Here is a 22094-nt window from a genome sequence, read left to right on the forward strand (position 1 = left end):
AGAAGGTGGGCGCCTTGCTCCGGCTGCACTTGCGCCGCCCTTCCACGCAAAGCAAGTCCAGCCCGAGCAATGCGCCCCGCCCCGGCCCGGCCCGGCATGGCCTGGCCTGCCCTCCTCTCTCCTCCTCTCCTGGAATGAAGCCGCTTGTTTCGGGGAACTAAAGCCAAGTTGGCTCCACGCGCGCGGATTGGCTGTCCCGTTTGAGCAGGGCTCGCTTCTTTCTCTTTGCATGAGACAAACCAAAATGTGGCTCTCCCAGCGATGCGTCCAAGCGGCCTGCGCGTCCACAGTCGGCCGGAGGTGCAAGAGTCACGCCGCGTCGGCGTTCATGCCGGAGGCTGCGGGCTTCCAGGGCGTGCGGGACCGCGCGGGGCTCCAGGAGTTCTCCGTGGCTCACAAGGAGAGCTTCTGGGCGGCTGTGGCGCGCCGCCGGCTCGACTGGATCAGCCCGTTCCACGGCGTCCTCGAGTACGACATGGAGCGGGGTAAAGTCAGCTGGTTCCAGGGAGGACGACTCAACGTCTCCGGTGAGGAGCTTGACTTTGTTTGCATGGAATCAAAAGTTGCACCGCCGCTCGTGCACTTTGGGAAATGCCACTCACGCCTTTTGCTCAACAATTGAGTTCACAACTTTTGCTTTTCTTATAAAGTGTTGAAAAAAAAAATCAAACTGCAGCATATGCTCGAGCTAGCTGTCTTTGGTTGTATAAGTGCTTGCTGCTGCTGCTCCACGTCAGTGGTGCCTAGTCAACTTCTGGCACCTTGCCAACTCCAACCCAGGACCACTCCGACAGGTTTCTCCCCCCCCCCTCCCCAATTGTCTGTTTGGAACTGTCTGCAGTGAATTGCCTGGACCGCCATGTACGCAGCAGCCCGGAGAAAGTGGCCCTCATCTGGGAGAGGGATGAACCCGGATCAGAAGTCAGGGTGACCTACAGGTCGGTTAGCCCGCTTGTCTCGTCAACTGGGAGAGGCTTCAGTAAAAAAAAACAAAAGTCTAGCTCTGCTGCAGAAAATGGAGGGAGGCCACATTTGTGTGTGTTTACCAGGCAGCTCCTGGAGATGACCTGCCAGGCGGGCAACCTGTTGAGGCGGCGCGGCGTCAAGAAGGGCGACTGCGTCACCATCTACATGCCGCCGTGCCCGCTGGCCGTGGCCTCCATGCTGGCCTGCGCTCGTGTGGGGGCGGCGCACAACGTGGTGTTTGCGGGCTTCAGCGCCGAGGCTCTCGCTGAGCGAATCCGAGATGGTGAGCGTGTTAGCAGCGCCCGTTCTGGACAATTTGACTTGAATTGATGGTGGAGTCTTTTTTTCTTTTCCACCAATGTTTTTTTCCAGAACATTTCAATAGCCCCTGGTGGACTTAATAGCTCACCATTTTCTTCTCGCGATAAGATAATCATTTATCGCGACCACGGCCGACGGAAGTCGACTTTCCTCAAGCCGTGTAGAGCAAAGAGCAACATTGGAATGCAAAAGTAACTCTACTTTGCCCTCGAGTGGAAGAATAAATAAAAGAAGTGCAAGTATTTTTCCCAACCGGTCCGAAAAGTGCAAACTCTGACCGTCTATACACTTGCGTAGACAAAAGCCAAAGATCTCTGCGCACTCGTCAACGCTAACAAAGTCTTGGCATCAGTCGTGTGTGTATTTAGCATGCGGCCGACCATGCGGGACGCTGTGTGTGTTGCAAATAAGAGGAATGAGGGCTCGGCTCGGCTCGGCTCGGCCTCCTTCGGGTCCAGAGGTCGAAGATGCTTATCGCGGGGCGAGCGTTCAAAACAGCCAATCTTTATTGACTTTATCAGTTGATCTTGTATTTATCTTTCATCTTTATTGGGCCACGTATCTGATGGGGAAGCATAGAGACGCCCGGCCTCATCAAGAAGGTCTTCCTATTCTAAAGGACCGGAGAGTCGCTCATAAAACGTATCGAGTAACGTATCCAAAAGGGCGTCACCGCTTAACAACCACCACGAGGACAATCCTACAAGTCACCGGAAGATGGGACACGTCAGGAAGTTCACCTTCCTTTGTTTTTCTTCCAGCCCAATCCAGTACGGTGATCACCGTCAATGAGAGCGTGAGAGGGGGCAAGGTGACCCCCCTGAAGGCCACAGTGGACCAGGCGGTGCGCAGCTGCCCGACGGTGCGCCAGGTGTTTGTCGCCAGGAGGACCGAGACGGCGGTGGCCATGACGTCCAAGGACGTGGCCATGGAGGAGGTGAGAGCGAGCACCTTGAGCTTCGGACGAAGCGACGACTCACGCCGACGGGCTCCGTATCGCAGGAGATGATGTCGGAGGAGGCGGTCTGCGAGCCGGCCGCCATGGACAGCGAGGACGTCCTGTTCCTGCTCTACACGTCGGGCAGCACCGGGAAGCCCAAAGGCCTGGTCCACACGCAGGCCGGATACCTGCTGTACGCCTCGCTCACGCACAAGGTCAGCCGATGGGAAGAAACGCTCACTTGACACAACACATGATGGATGGAGTGGACCTACAACTGGTTTAGTTCCCAGATGCGGCCATCTTGACAAAGAATATTTGCGGCCCTGAACCTGGACGGATGATCTCAAATCTCATGTTGTGTACTCTCGCTCCAGTACGTCTTCGACTACCACGACGGAGACGTGTTTGGTTGCGTGGCGGACATCGGCTGGATCACGGGACACAGTTACGCCGTGTACGGACCCCTGGCCAACGGGGGCACCACCGTGCTTTTTGAAAGCACGCCCCTTTATCCCCACCCAGGTACGCTCCACCCCCCCCCGCCGCCCGCACGGACGCTGCTCTCGGCCAGACGAGTGCTAAAATTAGGAGCGTATCCGACCTCTGTCGGGTTGCGTGTCGCATGCTCCAAAACCCTCTTGAGTGTTCTGTTTCGATTTGTTTGGCAGGAAGGTACTGGGAGATGGTGGAGAGGTTGAAAATCAACCAGTTTTACAGCGCCCCCACCGCCATCCGCCTGCTGCTCAAGTACGGCGACCAGTGGGTGCGCAAGTACGAGCGCTCCAGTCTCAGGACGCTCGGCTCCGGTACGACCCAAACATAGAAGGAATGCCGCCGCGCTCCAAATTGGCGCCAGCGGCATGGGGTGGCGCTGATTTAATGAAGTCTGGCTTCCGGCCACTAGATGAGGAGCTAGTGCTAATACTCCTTCAAGGCCACGGAAGCGCTTATTTGGCACATGTGTGTTTATTGCATTCATTTCCTGCGAGCGCACGCACGCACGCACGGATAGATGTCCATCTCGGGTGGCTTGGATTCAATGGCAGCATGTTCCCAATATCCTCTGCGCAGTGGGCGAGCCCATCAACACAGAGGCGTGGGAGTGGTACCACCACGTGGTGGGAGAGGGACGCTGCCCCGTGGTGGACACCTGGTGGCAAACGGGTAAGCTGCCCTTCTGCATGACCCAAATCTTGCTTATTTCCGCTAATCATAGTCTGTTGTGAGTATGATCATTTGATTTGGAAAAAAAGTCGACATGTGTATCATTGTTTTTATCAAAAAAAACAGGGACAAATCCATAGTATATAAACAGTCATCTTTTTATTCTTACAAAAGCCTGCTTGGGGTTAGGTTTTGTTAAGAAGCCTTACAATTCATGGGCTTTTATTTTGTGTTTTATTCTTTTTACCCCAGAAAAAGCCTTTTTAATAGCTTACCTGTTATTTTGTTTGATTTCCTCAGAGACAGGCGGCATCTGCATCGCCCCGAGGCCGTCAGAGCCACACGCAGAGATTGTCCCGGGGATGGCCATGAGACCTTTCTTCGGCATTAAGCCCGTGCTCATGGATGGCGAGGTTTGTGTGTGTGTGTGGTGGGGAGGGGAGGGGGACGGGTATCAAAAGTGAAACAGCTGGTGCCTATTTTATAATCCTCGTCTGACCCTCCGTCCAAGCCGTTGCCAGCAGTTTTAGCCAACACAGACGCTCCAAATGGACTCTGTTCTGATGTGGAGTGCAGAGCAGAACAGAGCAGACAGAATTTGTTGCATTGAAAAGCGCTGTTACGCTTGTCCGCCTCCAGGGCCGAGCGGTGACGTCCAGCGATGCCTCTGGCGCGCTGTGCCTCGCTCAGCCTTGGCCCGGCATGGCCCGCAGCATCCACAACGACCACCAGAGATTCATCGACACCTACTTCAAGACCTACCCCGGTAAGAGCGCGCCCTGGCTGGCTGGCTGGCTTGGCGCCGTTGTGGTCTCTGAGGTGACGCGGCCCCTCCCCCCCCTTCCCCTCCCCTGCAGGCTACTTCTTCACTGGGGACGGCGCCCATCGCTCCAAGGAGGGCTACTACCAGATCACGGGGCGCCTGGACGATGTCATCAACGTCAGCGGGCACAGGATCGGCACGGCCGAGATCGAAGATGTGGTGGTAAAGCCGCTTTGGAGTTAGGGGATAAGATTACGTTTCGGGTAGGAGGAGTTGTCTTTCGGCGAGGCTCGGGGTTCGGCTTAGTTTTGGCTTTCCGGCCCGAGCTTCTCACTCCCAAGGTGTGCGTCACAGAACCAATGCTCCTCCGTGGCCGAGTCGGCAGTCATCGGCTGCTCGCATCCCATCAAAGGCCAAGGTGAGCCGGGCCGGGCAGGCTTCAGAGGTGGCCGTGCCCATCTGACGTCCGGCCGTCCGTCCGTCCCCTTTGCAGGCGTCTACGCTTTTGTGGTCCTCAAGCAGGAGGCCCAAGAAGCGGACCTGGCCTCGCAGATCAACAACACCGTCTCCAACAAGATCGCCAAGTACGCTTGTCCTGACCACATCCAGGTCCGTTGGAAAATGCGCAAATGCCCTGCCTGCGCTGGCTGGACTCGAGCGCTAATTTGGGCTTCTACTCCCAGTTTGTCCAGCGCCTCCCCAAGACCCGCTCGGGCAAAATCATGCGTCGGGTTCTGCGCAAGGTGGTGGAGCGAGACCTGGGCGGCCTGGGCGACCTCAGCACACTGGACGATCCCACTGCCGTGCAGGAGATCATCCAAGGTCACCGTGAGCTCTTTGCACAACAGCAGGAGCAGCCATGAAGACTCAAGGTGGACATTTTTAAAGGGACTCCCATTTTTAGTAACTTCTTTTAATTGTTCATGGAATCAGTGGATGGCCACCATAAAAAAGCAACTTGAGTCTCAGCGTCCTTTGTGGCCGAGCCGAGTCCTCGAACTAAGCGACGTGAACAAGCCCCCGAACGGAGTATCGCTTCTTAACGTGTCCACAGACGGGAAGCGCTTGGGTCACATGACGTCCTCCCTGAGGCTCCTGCCTTTTATTTGGCTCAACTCCCAGTGGCCGCCTCCGCACAGTTTCAGCCGGACGTCGTGGTGCTGCGGAAGAGGAGGAGGGAGACGAAAAAAGGCCGCTCCATTAGGTACACCCAACTGTCCTAAACAAACTAACTGATGGCCACAGGAGGCTGAACTTGAAACCGTTTCATTTGCCAACAAGGACGTGGACAGCAAGCTTCCTTCCCACTGAAACCTCAAGTATGTCCACCGGATCTCTGTCGCCGTCTAGCGGCCACGCAATACATTTGAGCTTGAGCCTTAACTTTCCACTAAAAGACGAATATACTAGAATTGTAAACACATAATTAAAAAAAAATAATCCTAACTTTTTTTCCTGCTTTTGCCATTTTGTTTCGATCAAAACGATTGGACATTTCAAATCCTTTTCAAAAAGCTCGAGAGCTGACCTTCTCCAAGCTTGTGCGGTGTCCCACGCTGACCAGCGTCATGCCCAGCTGCTTGCAGGTGCGATAGAGCTGAGACTCCGCCTCCTCCGTCAAGGCGCTGGTGGCCTCGTCCAACACTGTCAACGGCGGCGCGCCATCAAACGGCGGAGAAAGGCCTGGCTTTTCCTCAGCGCTTCAACCTACCTGCGTATTTGGGCTGCAGGTAGAAGAGTCGTGCAAAACAAAGGCGCTGCATCTCGCCCGGGGACAGAACGTCGTACCTGCAACCAGACAAGTTGGCCAGAGCCGTCTTTTGAGGTTTGAAGTCAAAAGCCGTTTGGAAAGGCTGATGCGCAAGCAGAAAAATCAAGGAGGGACTCCTACCAGTTCCAGTCCACGACCTCATCCAGGCCGCCGGTCCGCTTCACCAGACTGGACTGGAATGAAACGGGACAAAATAAGTCCAAATCAGATGGCGCTTTTAGTTCTTCTGTATGCTGCAAATCTCACCACCCCCGCCATCTTGAGAAACTTCATTATTCTGTCGTCATCTACGGACGCTGGGGGAGGACAGAAAAAAAATCAGACTGTACCTGCAGTGGGCGGGCGGCTAAAGTACCGAGTTGATGGACGGCGCCCACGTGTCCTTGCTACCTGATTGCGGGTAAATGTCCTTGAGTGGGTAGATGACCTGTTGGGAGAGGAGAGCACGTTTGTCATTCCGCCATTTTCAAACGCCAGCCAATGGGGTGAGCCACCTGTTCACGCAGCGTGCCGTCAGTCAGGTAAGGCCTTTGCGGCAGGAACAGGGTGCCTCTGGGCCCGAAGCATGTGGTCATTTGGACAAAACCTGTCAAGGAACGCCAACAACTTCAGGGGCCTCCCTCCGTGTCAATCGCCAACGAGTCAATATCATCTCTCACCGCTCTTAGCCTCCCACAGTCTGTTGAGGACCCTCAGGAGCGAGGTCTTGCCCGTGCCGGTGTTGCCCACCACCAGCAGGTGCGTCCCCTCGCTGACGCTCAGGCTCAGGTCCTCCACCAGCAGTTGCTCCGAGTAGGGAGACGTGTAAGACAGATGGTCCACAATGAAGGCCGTGTCCACGGGCCCCCCGTGCACATTGAAGTCACTGTGTGGAAAGATGGAAGGAAGGAAGAAAGAAAAGAAAAAAGATGCACGCAGTCCTTTAGACTGATGTTTTACCTGTCAAAGTCGTAGCTTTCCCCCGAAGCCGGGTCGTAGTCGCACTGCTGGCGCAGAACGTCGTCCATCACCTCCGTCAGCTCGCCGATCCTGACCGTCCGTCCGTCCGTCACACGGGCCAAATCACGTCAAGCCTCCTGGCCACTTGGAAGCACGGGTGGCGGCGGACTACCTGTGGGTGTAGCCGGCCACGTCGGACAGCGTGCTTGACAGGTCGATCAGCTGGGTGAAGCCGTTGATCAGGTAGATGCACACGAAGGCGTTCTGCACACAAGCATCGACAAGATAAAGTTGTGCTGCCATCTAGCGGTCACCTTTATCACTCAAGCCACCCAAATTCCGCTATTTAGCATTATTGTGAAACAATTTGCTCAACAAGCTAAAAAGAAAGAGGAAGTAGCCGTCCGTCACCCTGCTGATGAGCGCGCTGAGCTCGCCGGGCGTCAGGCCATCGTACAGGCCGCCGAAAATGGGAATGGCGACGATGATGTAGCTGAGGAAGCTGCCCAGGTAGTCGAAGCTGTTCACCCCAACTGGACACAAACACGGCGGCGTCTTCACGTCGGCCGTGTCGACGTGCGCCGGAGCGTGCGCCAGAGCGCGCGCTTACTGTAAAGCCACAGTTCTTTGTTGATGAGACTTTGCTGAGTTTGCAGCAAAGTCTGCAGGCGTCTGTTGGTCCTCATGTGCTCCACTTTACCAGCCCTGCAGCAGATGGCATCTTTCAGGGAGTAGGCAGGCTAGCCTCCGTACACTGTGCGGACGGACGGAGTAGCTCACCTGTAAAAAGCCGCCGACTCGGCGTTGACTCGGATCTGCATGTGCTTGAATCTGTGACCGGGAGGAGAGACAAAGCAATCATGGAATTTGCTCGAATGTTGTGTTCAGATGGATTTCTTTTTTTAGGTTTGTGTGTCGGAGCGGCAATGGAGGAAATGGACAAGCTGCCCTTCCCGCTGGCATTTCCTAAAAGGCCCAACGCCAAGACGGAACAGATGCATCCCGTCGGACAAAACACGGGCATCCAGCCGCCATTCCCGAGGACGCCGGCTACCTGAAATCGCCCTCCAGTTTCTCCTGCTCGAACAGCGTGGACACGATGGGCCCCATCAGGATTTTGTTGGTCACCGAGCCCACCACAAAGTAGGCGAAGATGCTGAGCGGGCCCAGCCAGCCCGTGCTGAAAGTCAAAGGATGAATCCCCCGTTTGTGGCCGCACCTTCGACTAGTCACAAAAGCTCTTTGGGCTTGTTCAGTTCTCGGCCAAGTGCCATTCAAATCCACTTTGCCATACCTCTCGAAGCAGCGGTAGGCGTAGTAAGCCAAGGTGAAGGGCGAGGCGATGAGCCGAGCGGCCATGGTGCTCATCTGCTTGCACAGCCTCTCGGCGTCCTGACTGAGCCGCTGGTCACTGGCGGCGGTCAAAGGAGCTTCAGCGCGGCAAAGTCGGCGCGTGGAAAGGAAACGCTTACGGGTTGTCCACGTCCTCCCGGAGCACGTTGAGCGTGTAGTAGACGCGTCCCCGGAAGTAGGCGGCGTGCAGGCTCTCCGTCAGCATCTTCCTCCAGCTCACGTACATCAGGTTGCCGATGTACTGCTCCAGACTTTTCAACTGCCCAGAGCAAGCTAATTCATCACTTTGCCGCCCTCCCTCCATCTTCAAGACTCGGACTCACGGTGGAGTTGAGCACAATGAAGAGCACGGCGGTGAGCAGCAGGCTCTTGAAGCTCTTGTTGTCCTTGTCGGCCAGCACGTTGTAGAAGCGGCTGGGAAGGATGCCCACTTGGTAAATGATCAGCTGCTCTGGTTGGAGGATGGACAAATGACGCCTTAGCGCTCGGTTACGAGCTCGTAAAAGAAAGTCAAAGGTTAAAAGCCTTGAGTCGAATTCGTAAAATTGCGACACGATTCCTCTTCTGCTTTCAAGCGGCATCTTGTGATTTTGTTTACCCCCCCGATTGACTTCATTTCGTCACGATTACAACACAATCTGTAACGACTTTCTCAAAGGTTGCGAGTTCAGTTACCTCTCGCTGGGGAGAATATGATCGCCCCCCCCCAAAAATCATTCAATCACATGACATGATTGTTCACAATGTGTGACGTCACGCATTTCCTGCTTTGCAAGCTGCAGTGTTGTGTTGTTCAGTTAGGATGTGTGTGTGTGTGAGCGGAGCTTCCTAATACCTGCCAAAGTCACTGCGAGTAGTGTGGCAAACATGAGGACACTTGGGCTGCTCCATGACGGAAACAGAACCTTCAGGATGCTCCAGAACCTCTGCACGAAGCTCCAGTTCAACTTTGGTTTACTGCACAGTCCAAGAGAGAAACCAGACACAAGTCGTGGTTACACAATCAAATTGACTTTTGACAACAATTACCTTCGTGTGCTTCCTCTGTCATCTGACTTCACGAAGCGAGGCATTTGCGCCGGGGAGTGAGTGAGTGAGAGAGAGGTCAGATGTCACAATTAGCCAAATTAACTAGCTAGGTGAGCTTCCGAAAGGCTCTTTTAAATCTACAGTTACTGTCTAAAAATAGAAGCTAATGTTTTCTAAGCATTCCTCCTACTGATCGAACACGGTGACTGATTGGGTTGCCCGTCAAGTTTGTCAGCGACAGCAAAGTCTGCATTTCCGCCTAAAACAGGAAGTGTGATCGAATACAAAGTCTGCACTTCCGTCTTCAACAGGAAGTGGTTTTCGGAAAATAAAAGACAAAGACATTTAATTTCTGGATTCCTACTTCAGATGGATTTATCGCCACAGGTGACTCTGACGCGCCACTCTGCATAATATGTGGCGGCGACAGGCTAGCAAACGAGGCACATGGAGAGCAAGCATCCAAACCTTAACCACTCGGGGTGTCATTGGCTCCGATTACGCCTAGATTGGACCGACCGGCCAGCCGGCTCGTTTCTGACAAACAACCTCAGTGCTCCCACTAATTCAACGTAATGGTGAGTTTTATTTGGATGTGGTTTATATTTGGTTTTATGCCAGTCGTATCATTCTATTTCATTGTATTTATTATAAAGGTATAATTTATTGATATAAATGTATTTTATATTTATTCATATAAAGGCCGGTCCGCGAAAATATTTCTGACACGTAACCAGTCTGGCCCAAACCAAGTCAAAGGCTTCCTTTCCACTGAGTACCGATTTCAATTATAAATGCAGCCAGCCAAAGAAAAGATAAGGAGGTCTAGATTTTAATACACTTTAGTGCAAGAACATCCTGGTAATATTTTTTTTAACACAGTCTTATTCAAGAGAGTACATTACATCAAAAATACTGTCTTTTATATTGTAATTCATTTTTTTAATGTGCCGTCTTAAAGCACTCAAGTTTACATAAAACATTATTCACGCCCGAGATACAAAAAGTAGGAATAATAATAGTGGTGACATCATCAACGATTATGCAGACCATTAAACAATCAAATAGTTCAAATATTTGAAATGCGTTTCTCCAAACATGATTCATCATTTGGTTTATTCTCTGGATCAAAATGATGGTGATCCCAAAAAACAAACAAAAATAACACAGTAGCACAATCAAAGATGAAATGAAACAAAGTCATCATGTGATGGCATGGGGAGTTGCCAGCGGCTATTTGTATGTTTTCAAGACACCAAATCGTTCCTCTCCAGTGTGCTGTCGAGCGTTTGTGAGCCTAAACTTTTTATTTTTAAGCCATTTCTAACGCTGCATTTTTTTAAAAAAGTATTTCCAGTAGTGTATTTACAGCAGCAGCAGCATCGTTGACGTGATTTGAAGACCCTGTGCGAAGATTCAAAGTTGCCAAATATTCGATTCCACCGACATGCTTGAAAACATGTGCAAAAACTGACAAGTGTTTTGTGCTGCTTTTCATCATTTTACATTTCCTGATTTGTTTGGGCGCAAACGCAGCCCGGTGACACACTTTGGTGCGGGACCAACGGAGCGCTTTTGTTTGCGGCAGCGATAAAAACCTGCGCAACAGCCGAAAAACACATTTTTGTTTTCTCTTCCCTTTGGAACGTCCGCTGGAGTGTCTCAATCGGCGGGGACATTTTCACGGGCGTTATTTAAGTCTTGCCGAGAAAAGCCTCCCAAAAGCCCAGGCACGTGGGTGGGGCTTTGGGGATTCATATCGGGATGAAACTAAAATGCTTTCCAGGAATGTAAAACATCACCACATTTGGAGGCAGAAGCGAATTGCTGCCACACCAGAAGAAGACATCACAGTGTCATCAATTTCAAGGCCATGAGGTTTGTATTTTAACATCATGAAGAGTCTGCGAGTCAGCGCTTAGAATCAAAGCAGATCCAAATGGAACAGAACAACAAAACCATTCTCACGATACCGACTTTTTTTTCTCCCTGGCGTTGCAGCAGTACGGCCATTCAACCCTGTGGACCGGCGGCCGCTTCTTAGGCCAGGCCCACGAGCTTGAAGAGCAGCGGCACCACGCAGAAGCAGGTGAAGCCCACCACGCTGTAGACGATGTAGCGGTACGGCAGCTCCACCGCCATGCGCTGCCGGGCGCGCCTCACGTCGCCGGCGGGGAGCCCGGCCAGCCGGCAGAGGAGCGGGATGGCGGCCGCCTTCATGAGCATCCGGGTGACCAGGATGACGGCCACCCCGAGGGCCAAGCGCAGCAGGGCGCGGGCCGCCAAGCCGGCGCCCAGCGGGGGCAGGGCCAGCGGCAGCGCCGAAGCCGGCGGGTCGGCCATCAGGCCCAGCTGGTAGTTGGCGTGGGTGGCCAGAGCGGCGCCGGCCCCGGTTCCCAGCGCCTGGGCCGTGTCGCCGCGCGAGGTGCTCCAGGAGTCCAGCGAGAAGGCCAGCAGGCCCAGGCTCACGTGCGACACCACGATGAGCAGCGGCGCGTAGGCGTGCGTCATGTAGAAGTGGTCGATCGTGTCCAGCGTTTGCTGGAAGAAGACCAGGACCAGCAGGCTGTACAGGAAGCCGGTGATCACTTCCTGCCAACGCAAATAACACCACTGCATATCTGTTGCCATCCATAAACGACAACGCTCTTTGTCCCCCCCGCACTATGGTCGGTGCAATCGGCGGGCGCGGCCGACTGATAAAAAATAATAATAATAATTGACTCTTGTGATGGATAAACAGCAATCAAATGGCCCTACAAAGCAGCAGTTAGCAGATTTGAAATTTGTGATGACCAAGAGCCAGAAAAGCGTGCCTTTGCACTTCGCCCACTGCGGCGGCCATCTTGTCGCTTACGATGACTGAAAAGGATTGACGTGCGCTCGGCCTACAAACGGTCCCGATCGAGCGTGGACACTTACCAGAACCGAATGCATGCCCATGTAGACTCTGCTCACACACACCAGCAGGCTCCAGCACAGCGCCACGGACAACCCAAGCAGGAACGGGTACTGCCAGACAAAGCAAACAACACACATTAAGATGGTCACGGCGCCGGGCCGGGCCGAGCCGAGCCGCGTCTCGTCGCATGCCTCCGCAAGGTTTTGGCGCCTTTGCACGTTGACAAACAAACTGTTAAGATCCCGATTGGAATGCGCTGGGCGAGTTTAACAGGAAGCGGCAGTGCTGTGTTCAACAATGACCTCCTGAAATCCTTATCTCTTCATCGCTCAACAAAACACAATCCGCATAAGAAATAAAACATCAATTCTTCTAACATGACTTGAATCTTTTCTTTTACTCCTTCGTGGTGCTGTCCTTCGAAAATCAATAGAGAACAACAAAATAAAGATCGAAATATTTGCCATTGTACCGTGCGTGCGCGTCTTACCTGCCAACGTTCATAGGTGAGCATGAAGAGGCAGAAGGGGATGGCGGTGCCCGTCATGGCGTGTGTTGATGGCATGCTGTACTCGGAGTTGTAGAAGACCTCCACCTTGACCACGGGAGGTGAGGCCGGCCGGGACCAGCGCACCATGTCCTTAGTGGACTGGCCCACCATCAAGTTCCAGGCCCACACCACCATGAGCCGGCGGCTGACCAGGGCGTCCACGTTCCAGAAGAGGAACGGGAAGAAGACGATGAAGAACATCTCGTTGCCCAGCTCCGTGCCGAAGGTGAACAGATAGAAGAGCAACTTGTTGTGGATCAGGAACTCCTGGCCCACGTCGCCGGTCAGCGAGTTCCTGCGGAGGGGCTTGGCCCGGGCGGAAGTGTCTTCGTCCTCGGGCTCGCTCGGCTTCCCGTTGGCGTGCACCGCCGACGCCGCCCCGTTGCCAACATCGTCCCCGGGGCTCCTCTTTCGGAGCTCGGGGCGGTCGTTGTCGTCGCTGCGGTTCCGGGGCTCACTCGCGTTCTCCGGAAACGTCCCCCGGACCCCGCAAAGGCGCTGGAAGCTCGCCACCAGGCGCGGGTCCTGGAGATAATGACACGTCTCCACAAATGTCTTTCCGACGTCCATCGCCATGATGTCCAACTCCGTGTAGTCGCACTTAGTTGCGCGAGTTCATGGTGACCGTTAACGAGAAGAAGAAAGCAAAAATGAAAACAACACCACCATCAACGGGTCAGCGGTTCACTGCCAGCATGAGCAGATGCCGAGCTGGAGTAGTACACCGACCGATGCGGGAGATTTGGCAGCGCGGCAGTCAAAGTCCGTTCGAGCGTATTACGTCACAGAGCGTGGCCCGGCCGGTTCACGAAGGTTACCGTTAACTGCGTCAAGTCGGGATTCGGCCTGTTCCGTTTCCGTCCGAGGCAGCAGGCGCTCTCTTCGTCGTCGGTTCATTGTTTCGGAGCTCTTCTTCGATTCTTACTCATTCGCCGCCGCATCCAATGTTTGCCTGCGAGCACCCTCTAGTGGAGTCAACAAGTATTGACGGAAGTTGCTCCCGAAAGTTGTTGAAGCTAACACCTGCACTCCACACACCTTGTCTGAACACAAGAATACAATGGCTAAGTAAGTATTGTAACGTCTTCAAAGGAAAAGAAAGGATGACTTTTGAGTGAGTACCGTAAACATTTTCAAGCTCATTCACGCCACCAGAAAGGTATACGAGTGAACTTCAAGCAGTTGTATGGAGAAATAACCAAATGCAATTGAGGGAAGTGCTGCTCGTTTTTCCAGTTTCAGTTCATATTTGACCATAAATTGGCCCTCTTCAAGTGGCCCGTTATTAAACACTCACACGCGGTTCTCCAGCGCAACATTCGCGTAGTAGTGTCAAGGAAAAACTGCGCTTTATGTCTCCCAAGACGACCTCAATGACAAAACAAGATCGCGCCGACCTTTATTTTGAAAGGCCTAATCCGGAAGCGTCTCGCAAGCCTTCCTCGAACTTGCTTAAGTTCTCTGCCACTCGAGTGTTGAGCTTTGTTGCGCTTGATGCCAGCCAGCGGCGAGCAGTGCCAAGTCTCCTCCCTGAAGCCTGCACCATGCACGGGGGCAAGAGAGGACTGGTGGCCCCGCAAAACACCTTTTTGGAGAATATTGTCAGACGCTCCAGTGGTGAGTTGGACTTGTTTGGATTTTTCATTCAAAAGAACATTGTCGTCACCAAGGCTTAAGAAGAAGCTGGAAAGTAGATAAATACATATATTTATTTAGTTGTTGTAAGAAAAGCACTTTTGCTCAGAAACAGCCATTGTTTTTCCTATTGGAAATGAGGAGTTTGGGGCACTGGAGGTGATTGTAATGATATCATCTCCATCATCAAGGTGCATCCCTCATTATGCATGCACGGATGATCCACTTAGTTGAAGAGGCCTCCTCTACTGTACGTTGGCTTGTGCCATCATCCTAGAAGCACTTAATGCTATTTGATCTCTCAGTAGTAGCTGCATTAGTGCTGAGTGATACATATCTTTGCAATAAAATGGCCTCGCAGCACAAGCGTCCCAGCAACTCTCCAAAATGAGGTTGAAAATAGAAGCGTTGCATTTCCAAGGAACTCCAAGTGGGCAGTATCTTCAGCCCCGACACGCTTTTTGACAAAACTGCTGCGATGAAAAGTTGACTCCTACTTAGTTAGGGATGTTTATTGTGATGCAGGCAGAACAAAACACATTTTTTGAATTAGTGGTCTTCCTTCAAGCAACTGCACGCCAACCTAAAGTGCCCACCCGAGACGTCCGAAGTCATTAGGACTGTTTCACTTCTGAAGTGTTTCTAGCTTGAGAACTTTTGCAGCGGCTCATGCATTTTTCATCAAGGCCGAGGAGGCTGCAGCATAAACATTTTATCAACAACTATTATTGCTGCTTGAAATCTTTTTTCTTTCTTTTTTTTCCATACATAGCGTGTCAATGGGAATGTTGTTGCTTTGTGCGGCAGAAACCAGCTTCTTGCTGGGAAACGCGCAGATCGTGGAGTGGCCGGTGGTGTACAGCAACGACGGATTCTGCAAGCTGTCCGGCTACCACAGAGCCGAGGTCATGCACAGGAGCAGCTCGTGCAAGTACATGTTGCCAAATGTAACATTTTCAAGTGCAGCTGGGAAGTGGGAGGCTTGGGCGAGCTATCAGGGTTGACGTGCTTGGATGATGGCTGGATGGATGGATGCCTGGATGGATGGATAAACGGCTGAATGAATCCTTGTTTTGGGAATTCAAGAATAAGAATCATTTGTGTCGTTCCTCTTTTGAGCTTCATGTACGGCGACTTGACGGACAGGACGACCATGGACAACATCCGACGCACCTTTGACAGCTACGAGTCCAACTTCTACGAGGTGCTGCTCTACACCAAAAACAGTAAGCCTGGGAGGGGGGGGGGCTTTAATAATGACACACACCAGAACCTTCTGCTCATTTCATGTGTGCGTGTGTGTGTGTCGCAAGGAACGCCCATCTGGCTTTACATGCAGGTGGCGCCCATCCGCAATGAGAACGACAAGGTGGTGCTTTTCCTCTGCACCTTCCGGGACATTACGCTCTTCAAGCAGCCCATCGAGGATGAAGCCACGCGAGGTGGGCCGCCGCCGCCGCCGCCGCCGCCGCCACCGTGTATATATGTGATAGCGTGCGCTCATTGCAAAGATTCAGCCCACTGAATTATGAATGGATATTAGCGCCTTGCAATTCAACGTTCAAGTGGCAAAGAAAGCTTAAAGGCCCCAGCGAGAATGGAAATGGAAACCGGTGCTCCCACCAACCAGCTACGAGGTCAAGTGACGATGCGACCAGAAGGCGGGAGGGAGGAAGAGAAGGGGTGCATGGGAGGAGGGATGGATGAAGAAGAAAGGATGGATCCATGGAAAAAGGTTTGGATGGATTAAATGAAAGAAGGCTGGCTGGCTGGCTGGCTGGCGTGTTGAGCAAGGCGACAGACGGACAAGAGTGCGTCCAGCTAACCAGGTGTCGACTGTGCGGGTCAGCGAGCAGCGGCGGCCGCACCAAGCGCCATGTTGTCCTGGGGCCTTTAGCGTGCCACAAAGACCGCTTCTCCCCCCCCCCCCCCCCCCCCCAGATAACGTCAAGCAAAACTAACGGTTGGAGCGCATGATGACAGTCGGATGCATGACCAGTGCAAATAGAATGCAAAAATATGTCTTTCTAGGGTTATTGAATTGGTTTTGATACATTTGGAAGGTTTATTTCCATAAGAACAGTCATGACATTGGAATATTTCAATTGAGACAACTGTGCATCTGTAACGTATTGCTTTGTTTCCGTTCAGGATGGACAAAGTTCGCCAGGCTGACGCGAGCGCTAACCAACAATCGCAACGTGGTCCAGCAGATGGCGCCGCTGAGCAACACGGAGGTCGCCCACAAGCCGTCCAGACTGGCAGAGGTGCGCACCCAAAGACGCACGGCAGAGAGCTTAAGCTAGCCCAGCGCAAGCGTGTGTATCTTGACCAATGGGACTTTGGTGCGTGTTTCCCCCCGCCGCCGCCGCCGCCGCCGCCGCCGGAAGGCCCTCCAGCTGGGCTCGGACATCCTCCCCCAGTACAAGCAGGAAGCCCCCAAAACGCCGCCGCACATCATCCTGCACTACTGCACCTTCAAGACCACGTGGGACTGGGTCATCCTCATCCTCACCTTCTACACGGCCATCATGGTGCCCTACAACGTGTCCTTCCGCACCCGGCAGAACAACCTGCTGTGGCTGGTGCTGGACAGCGTGGTGGACGTCATCTTCCTGGTGGACATTGTGCTCAACTTCCACACCACCTTCGTGGGCCCCGCCGGCGAGGTGATATCGGACGCCAGGCTCATCCGCATGAACTACGTCAAGACCTGGTTCGTCATCGACCTGCTGTCGTGCCTGCCCTACGACATCATCAACGCCTTTGAGCATTTCGAAGAGGTGGGTGCCGGGGCCGGGCCCGGGTGGCGGCGCTAACCCTAACCCTAACCCTAACCCTCCTCACCTTTGCTGCTCCGTCTTTGTCTCTCTCCTAAGGACTTGGTCATGCCTTCGGGTCATCCGCGCGACTCGGCAAACTTCCACCGCAACGTCACCAGGGCGGAGGACTCGGTGCTGCCGGTGAGGGAAAGGGATTGCAAATGAATGCCGATGACATTTTCAAATGATTGTGACTTGCACCACCTTCCTTGCCTGGCCTGGCAGGGTCTGAGCAGCCTGTTCAGCTCGCTGAAGGTGATCCGCCTGCTGCGTTTGGGGCGGGTGGCGCGCAAGCTGGACCACTACCTGGAGTACGGCGCGGCCGTGCTGGTCTTGCTGGTGTGCGTCTTCGGCCTGGTGGCCCACTGGCTGGCCTGCATCTGGTACAGCATCGGCGACTACGAGGTCATCGACGAGAGCACCAACAGCATCAAGACGGACAGCTGGCTCTACCAGCTGGCTTTGAGCATCGGGACGCCGTACCGCTACAACGCCAGCGGCACGGGCCAGTGGGAGGGCGGCCCCAACAAGGACACGCTCTACATTTCCTCGCTCTACTTCACCATGACCAGCCTCACCACCATCGGCTTTGGCAACATCGCGCCCACCACCGACGGCGAGAAGATCTTCTCCGTGGCCATGATGATGGTGGGATGTAAGTACGCGGCCGGCGAGGGAGGAGAGTGAGCGTCCCTGATGAAAAGTGACGTGTCGAGCACACGTGTGGCTTCTGCGGGGAGCTTTCAGCGAGAGCCACCACTTTGTGCACAACGCGCTGTTGAAATTGACATGGCGTGGAATTCCATTTGAAGCACGGGTTCATACAAGCCTGCTCGGAGCTCAGTCTTGGGCTGCTGGAGTTGCCCATGAAATGTACACGGACGGACGGACTGTATATACAGTACAGTAGCGTCTCTATATATATGTATATACACGACTTGCATGCACTGCCAAGATGCCCCAAAGCAAATGTTAGTATTGCAATGAGTCATTGCTCCACTCTGATTTGGATCGATTTGTTTGTGCACACTGGATGTTTGGGCGGAGGCTAATTCCATGAAAAAAAAAATGCCCGAGTTTTAGTCGAGCTCATCCAAATGGATCTTTGCGGCAACCTTTGCATCGTCATGTAAACTAAACCAGGGCGACGCAAAGTGACAGCGGCGCTCGGAGCTTTGCCCCCCTCTGCCTGCCTCCCTCCCTCCCTCCCCTCGAGAACAACGGCACCAGTACGCCGGAGGCCAGCTCGCAAAATCCCGACAACCCCGCCTCCCCACTTGTGTGAGGAAGCTGCAATTACTGCCAATAAATGTCCCGCAATGGATACGGTGGCGATTAGGCGCAAAAGGGAGCGTGGCGCCCCGAGGCCTCGGCACCCAACAGCGGAGGAGCGAGCGGCCATCTCGCCGGCTGCACGTCCTCGGCTCGTTCCTCTCGACCCGCTCGAGGCGGCGGCCCATTAGAGGCTGGCGCTGGGCCGGGCCGGGCCGGGCTCAAGTGCGAATGTTTCTGCCGCCCCGTATCCTTCTATGCGGCTAGCGTGTGACGTGCGCGTGTACCTTTCAGCGCTGCTGTACGCCACCATCTTCGGAAACGTGACCACCATCTTTCAGCAGATGTACACCAACACCAACCGCTACCACGAGATGCTGAACAACGTGCGCGACTTCCTCAAACTCTACCAGGTCCCCAAAGGCCTCAGCGAGCGCGTGATGGATTTCATCGTCTCCACCTGGGCCATGTCCAGGGGCATCGACACGGATAAGGTAGCGCTCGGGGCGACGGCGCTAGCTGGGCGTGGGACGACAACGGCGCTAGCTGGACCTGCGTGCGTGCCGCTCCTGTGCTTCTTCTTCTTGGCTTTTTCCTCCAGGTGTTGTCCATCTGCCCCAAAGACATGCGAGCGGACATCTGCGTGCACCTCAACCGTCAGGTGTTCAACGACCACCCGGCCTTCCGCCTGGCCAGCGACGGCTGCCTGCGCTCCTTGGCCGTGGAGTTCCAGACCACGCACTGCGCACCCGGCGACCTCATCTTCCACGTCGGCGAGAGCGTGGACACGCTCTGCTTCGTGGTCTCCGGCTCCCTCGAGGTCATCCAGGACGAGGAAGTCATCGCCATACTGGGTGAGAATGGAAGGAAATGCCTGGATGGGTGGATGGATGGATGGATGGATGGATGGATGGATGGATGGATGGATGGTTTCAGCTGTGGAAACGCTCGCGGCGTAGGTAAAGGCGACGTGTTCGGCGACGTCTTCTGGAAAGAGAGCAGCATGGCGCGAGCCTGTGCCAACGTGCGCGCGCTGACCTACTGCGACCTGCACGTGATCCGACGGGACCCGCTGATGCGGGTGCTGGACTTCTACACGGCCTTCGCCCACTCCTTCTCGCGCAACCTCATCCTCAGCTGCAACCTGCGCAAACGGGTAACCCCAGATGAATTATGACAATCGTTTGATAATAACCATCATTAGAAGTATCATGAATGATGTCTGACTCGATGGCGGCGGCACACTTCCATTAAGAAGCTCCTCCGGGGCTGGCTACTTCCCGCTTTTTAATATTTCAACGCAATGCTTCGCTTGGCCGATGGTGAATGTTTTGGAACAACAACAAAATTCGACAATCAGGGTTGAAAAGTGCTGCGCTGGTGGGTGGAAAAGGCATTAGCCAAATGATGTCAAGTGCACGCACAGATTGCTGCTGACTCAGCGCACTTAAGACTTGCAGCCGCAAAGTCTCACGCGCTCACGTGCCTATTTGCAGGTGATCTTTCGGAAGATCGCCGACGTGAAGCGGGAGCAGGAGCGCCAGAGGAACGAGGTGGCGCTCTCCATTCCCGACGACCACCCGGTCCGGAAGCTCTTCCAGAGGTTCCGGCAGCAGAGGGACGGTCAGCCGGCGGAAGAAGCGTCGCCGTACCCCGATGGCAACTGCGTGCCGGAGGAGCCGCCGAGTGCCAACGCAGCTCAAGGCCAAGCCGACAAGTCGGAGCAAAACTGCGCCGATGCCGCGAGCTCTCCACCTTGCGCGGAGAAGCCGCAGAGCCAGGGGGCCAACAGAGCGGGGACGGCGGGCCGCGGAGCAGGCGCTCGTGGGTGGGCAAAGTTTAAAAACGCCACATCAGCTGCGCCTGCTCCAGAGCAGGAGAAGCCCACAGAGAAGAAGGCGGAGGTTCGGACTGAAGGACCTCAGTCGTCGGAGGAAATAGCAGCTAAAGAGAACCAGAGCCAAAAGGACAAACGGGACGGAGAGGAAGCGGGCGGCGCTGCTTCCGCCGCCGCCGCCATCGGCACAGAGGAAGCCAGCGCCCTCCACAAAACCGACTCGTGCGACAGCGGCCTCACCAAGAGCGACCTGCGCATCGACCGAGTCGGAGACTCCAGGAGCTCCTTCGAGCGCAGCCCCATGGAACGCAGCCCCATGGAGCGGAACCCTTTCGGGCCCGGCGGCGGCGGCTGCGAGCGGGATCTCCTGCAGGCCGCGCTGTACGAGGCCAAGGTGGAGCTGAAGGGCGACATCCGGGCGCTGGGCGGCCGGCTGGCGGCGCTGGAGGCGCAGGTGGCCGAGGTCCTCCGACTGCTCTGCGTCAGAAGGAGACTCTCGCTGCCGCCCACGTCCTCGCCCAGGCCTAGGCTCAAAAGCCAAGACTCTGGCGCCACCTCCGTGACTCAAGCCAGGAGAGACAACGGGCCCTTTTGAGAAACTGCCAGGAAGCATTAGCCAGCTGGCCCGCCAAGGAAAGGTTTGAAAAGACTGCATGAAAAACACCCCCACGTGACTGGAGGATTGCTTTGCGGTTGTCCCCCCACTAGATGGCAGCACCCAGCCAGCTGCCCAGTCCAAAAGTCATGCGTGCCAAAGAACTCGGATGTTGAAGTGAGGGGAGAAGCCTCAACAGAACGTTTTGTCGCCCGCCTTTGGCAACTGTAGGCATTACATTTCCAACTCGTAGGGTTACCAGGTCACTGACGGGTTAGGAGGGTAACCCGAGCCGTTGGCTTTTGTTGGCATGCTAGCGTGACGGACGGGAATGTCGTGTCCAACTGCTGACGTCTCTCCCGCTTATTTATTCATGAATTAAACGAAAATCGACATTAACTCCCCTCGGAGTCAGTCACTCTTGGTGCCTTACACTTGACTGAAACCTCAGTGATGCTTTGTCGATCCATATGTTACCACGTGTCCAGTCCAAGAAAATAGATTTCTCATTTTTCTGCTCAAATTCTTTTAGTCTGCTACTTTTTGATGCTAAAGTAAGTCTGAACGTTAGTCTATAATTTCTCGCAAAACTGAATTCTGCCTGACACAAAGAAAATGATGATGATGATGCAATAACTGCCGGATGCGTTTCCCTTGCATAGCTCCGTTGCAAAGCACAGATGTGGGTGAAAGAAAGTGACGGCCATTTTATTTCGAATTGTGACTCGTGGTTAAATGCAATGACAAATCAATGTAGCAGTCTAACGCTCAGGTAGTTTTGAAGTGTGGATCAATCAATCAATGCCGACATATGTACGAGTACGGAGGGTGGAGTAGCGAAATAATAATATGCAAATCTGAGTGTGATTGTCATTTGAGTGAATGCAACTGCTTCTTTTGTGTGGCAATCCATCTTTGTAAGCATGTAACCTCTCCACTACATTGATGTTTGCAGATTAGATTTGTTAAAGGACTTTGCATGTAAGCTGGAAAGCTTTCTACAATGTAAAAAAAAAAAAAGAAGATGCCTGCCCACCATCAGCTCTCTTTATTTAGTCATTGAACTATTGTTATTTGAGTTCAATAAAGGTATTTTTCTCCTAATGTCAATAAGAGTGAAATGACAAGAAATGTCCATTCTGATGTGTCATACCTCCCTGGAGCCACTTGGTGGCAGTAAAGTGACACTTGAGCACACTCCCTCCCATATTCATGACGTCACATCCGCCAAT

The 22094-nt window shown here is 53.8% G+C and overlaps 4 protein-coding genes across 12 annotated transcripts; 2 read left to right on the forward strand and 2 right to left on the reverse strand.

The window, feature by feature from the left end:
• The first annotated feature begins 63 nt into the window (after positions 1 to 63).
• On the forward strand, positions 64 to 5334 carry acss1 (acyl-CoA synthetase short chain family member 1). 2 transcript variants are annotated; one of them, XM_061269454.1, is made up of 14 exons: positions 65 to 527; positions 842 to 938; positions 1050 to 1249; positions 2049 to 2224; positions 2290 to 2442; positions 2605 to 2752; positions 2899 to 3036; positions 3302 to 3394; positions 3695 to 3807; positions 4034 to 4160; positions 4252 to 4379; positions 4512 to 4575; positions 4651 to 4766; positions 4841 to 5334. In XM_061269454.1, exons 1-14 carry the CDS (start codon positions 230 to 232, stop codon positions 5018 to 5020), a joined length of 2031 nt encoding a protein of 676 aa, XP_061125438.1. In that variant the 5' UTR covers positions 65 to 229; the 3' UTR covers positions 5021 to 5334. The 2 variants fall into 2 exon arrangements, with proteins under 2 accessions (XP_061125436.1, XP_061125438.1); XM_061269452.1 differs by having other exon boundaries at positions 64 to 527; positions 4512 to 4766.
• On the reverse strand, positions 5055 to 9515 carry abcd4 (ATP-binding cassette, sub-family D (ALD), member 4). Of its 3 annotated transcripts, none has more exons than XM_061269455.1 (19): positions 9250 to 9515; positions 9056 to 9177; positions 8544 to 8671; positions 8340 to 8479; positions 8162 to 8278; positions 7922 to 8047; positions 7648 to 7698; positions 7478 to 7572; positions 7279 to 7400; positions 7040 to 7131; positions 6868 to 6957; positions 6588 to 6793; positions 6423 to 6514; positions 6319 to 6355; positions 6175 to 6224; positions 6049 to 6101; positions 5869 to 5945; positions 5686 to 5801; positions 5055 to 5317 (listed from the first exon to the last, which is right to left on the reverse strand). In XM_061269455.1, exons 1-19 carry the CDS (start codon positions 9291 to 9293, stop codon positions 5228 to 5230), a joined length of 1848 nt encoding a protein of 615 aa, XP_061125439.1. In that variant the 5' UTR covers positions 9294 to 9515; the 3' UTR covers positions 5055 to 5227. The 3 variants fall into 3 exon arrangements, with proteins under 3 accessions (XP_061125439.1, XP_061125440.1, XP_061125441.1); XM_061269456.1 differs by having other exon boundaries at positions 8544 to 8666; positions 9250 to 9269; XM_061269457.1 differs by lacking the exons at positions 7922 to 8047; positions 8162 to 8278; positions 8340 to 8479; positions 8544 to 8671.
• Positions 9516 to 10065: 550 nt separating this feature from the next.
• On the reverse strand, positions 10066 to 13277 carry sgpp1a (sphingosine-1-phosphate phosphatase 1a). The gene is made up of 3 exons (XM_061269458.1): positions 12642 to 13277; positions 12172 to 12261; positions 10066 to 11841 (listed from the first exon to the last, which is right to left on the reverse strand). The coding sequence occupies exons 1-3, from the start codon at positions 13275 to 13277 to the stop codon at positions 11290 to 11292; spliced, it is 1278 nt and encodes a 425-aa protein (XP_061125442.1). The 3' UTR covers positions 10066 to 11289.
• A 237-nt stretch (positions 13278 to 13514) lies between these two features.
• Positions 13515 to 21966, forward strand: kcnh5a (potassium voltage-gated channel, subfamily H (eag-related), member 5a). Of its 6 annotated transcripts, XM_061269448.1 has the most exons (13): positions 13515 to 13815; positions 14203 to 14318; positions 15144 to 15267; positions 15456 to 15562; positions 15650 to 15778; positions 16488 to 16603; positions 16727 to 17119; positions 17216 to 17299; positions 17384 to 17813; positions 18725 to 18924; positions 19032 to 19284; positions 19390 to 19586; positions 19927 to 21966. In XM_061269448.1, the coding sequence occupies exons 1-13, from the start codon at positions 13646 to 13648 to the stop codon at positions 20860 to 20862; spliced, it is 3255 nt and encodes a 1084-aa protein (XP_061125432.1). In that variant the 5' UTR covers positions 13515 to 13645; the 3' UTR covers positions 20863 to 21966. The 6 variants fall into 6 exon arrangements, with proteins under 6 accessions (XP_061125432.1, XP_061125430.1, XP_061125433.1 ...); XM_061269446.1 differs by having other exon boundaries at positions 19032 to 19586; XM_061269450.1 differs by having other exon boundaries at positions 13641 to 13769; positions 19032 to 19586.
• Positions 21967 to 22094: the final 128 nt, after the last annotated feature.

The sequence above is a fragment of the Syngnathus typhle genome, linkage group LG22 (assembly GCF_033458585.1).
Source record: "Syngnathus typhle isolate RoL2023-S1 ecotype Sweden linkage group LG22, RoL_Styp_1.0, whole genome shotgun sequence".
NCBI lineage: Eukaryota > Metazoa > Chordata > Actinopteri > Syngnathiformes > Syngnathidae > Syngnathus > Syngnathus typhle.

Excerpts from the sequence above, each read along its gene's own strand:
- abcd4 (XM_061269455.1), bottom strand. The coding sequence starts at position 9,293 with ATGCCTCGCTTCGTGAAGTCAGATGACAGAGGAAGCACACGAAG. Across the intron at positions 9,178-9,249 it reads GACAGAGGAAGCACACGAAG|TAAACCAAAGTTGAACTGGA; the intron begins GTAATTGTTGTC and ends TGGACTGTGCAG. Across the intron at positions 6,356-6,422 it reads ACGGCACGCTGCGTGAACAG|GTCATCTACCCACTCAAGGA; the intron begins GTGGCTCACCCC and ends CTCTCCCAACAG.
- kcnh5a (XM_061269446.1), top strand. The coding sequence starts at position 13,646 with ATGTTTGCCTGCGAGCACCCTCTAGTGGAGTCAACAAGTATTGACGGA. Across the intron at positions 14,319-15,143 it reads TATTGTCAGACGCTCCAGTG|AAACCAGCTTCTTGCTGGGA; the intron begins GTGAGTTGGACT and ends TTTGTGCGGCAG. Across the intron at positions 15,779-16,487 it reads CGAGGATGAAGCCACGCGAG|GATGGACAAAGTTCGCCAGG; the intron begins GTGGGCCGCCGC and ends GTTTCCGTTCAG.
- acss1 (XM_061269452.1), top strand. The coding sequence starts at position 230 with ATGAGACAAACCAAAATGTGGCTCTCCCAGCGATGCGTCCAAGCGGCC. Across the intron at positions 3,808-4,033 it reads CCGTGCTCATGGATGGCGAG|GGCCGAGCGGTGACGTCCAG; the intron begins GTTTGTGTGTGT and ends GTCCGCCTCCAG. Across the intron at positions 4,380-4,511 it reads CCGAGATCGAAGATGTGGTG|AACCAATGCTCCTCCGTGGC; the intron begins GTAAAGCCGCTT and ends TGTGCGTCACAG.
- sgpp1a (XM_061269458.1), bottom strand. The coding sequence starts at position 13,277 with ATGGCGATGGACGTCGGAAAGACATTTGTGGAGACGTGTCATTATCTC. Across the intron at positions 12,262-12,641 it reads TCACCTATGAACGTTGGCAG|TACCCGTTCCTGCTTGGGTT; the intron begins GTAAGACGCGCA and ends TTTGTCTGGCAG. Across the intron at positions 11,842-12,171 it reads TGGGCATGCATTCGGTTCTG|GAAGTGATCACCGGCTTCCT; the intron begins GTAAGTGTCCAC and ends TTGCGTTGGCAG.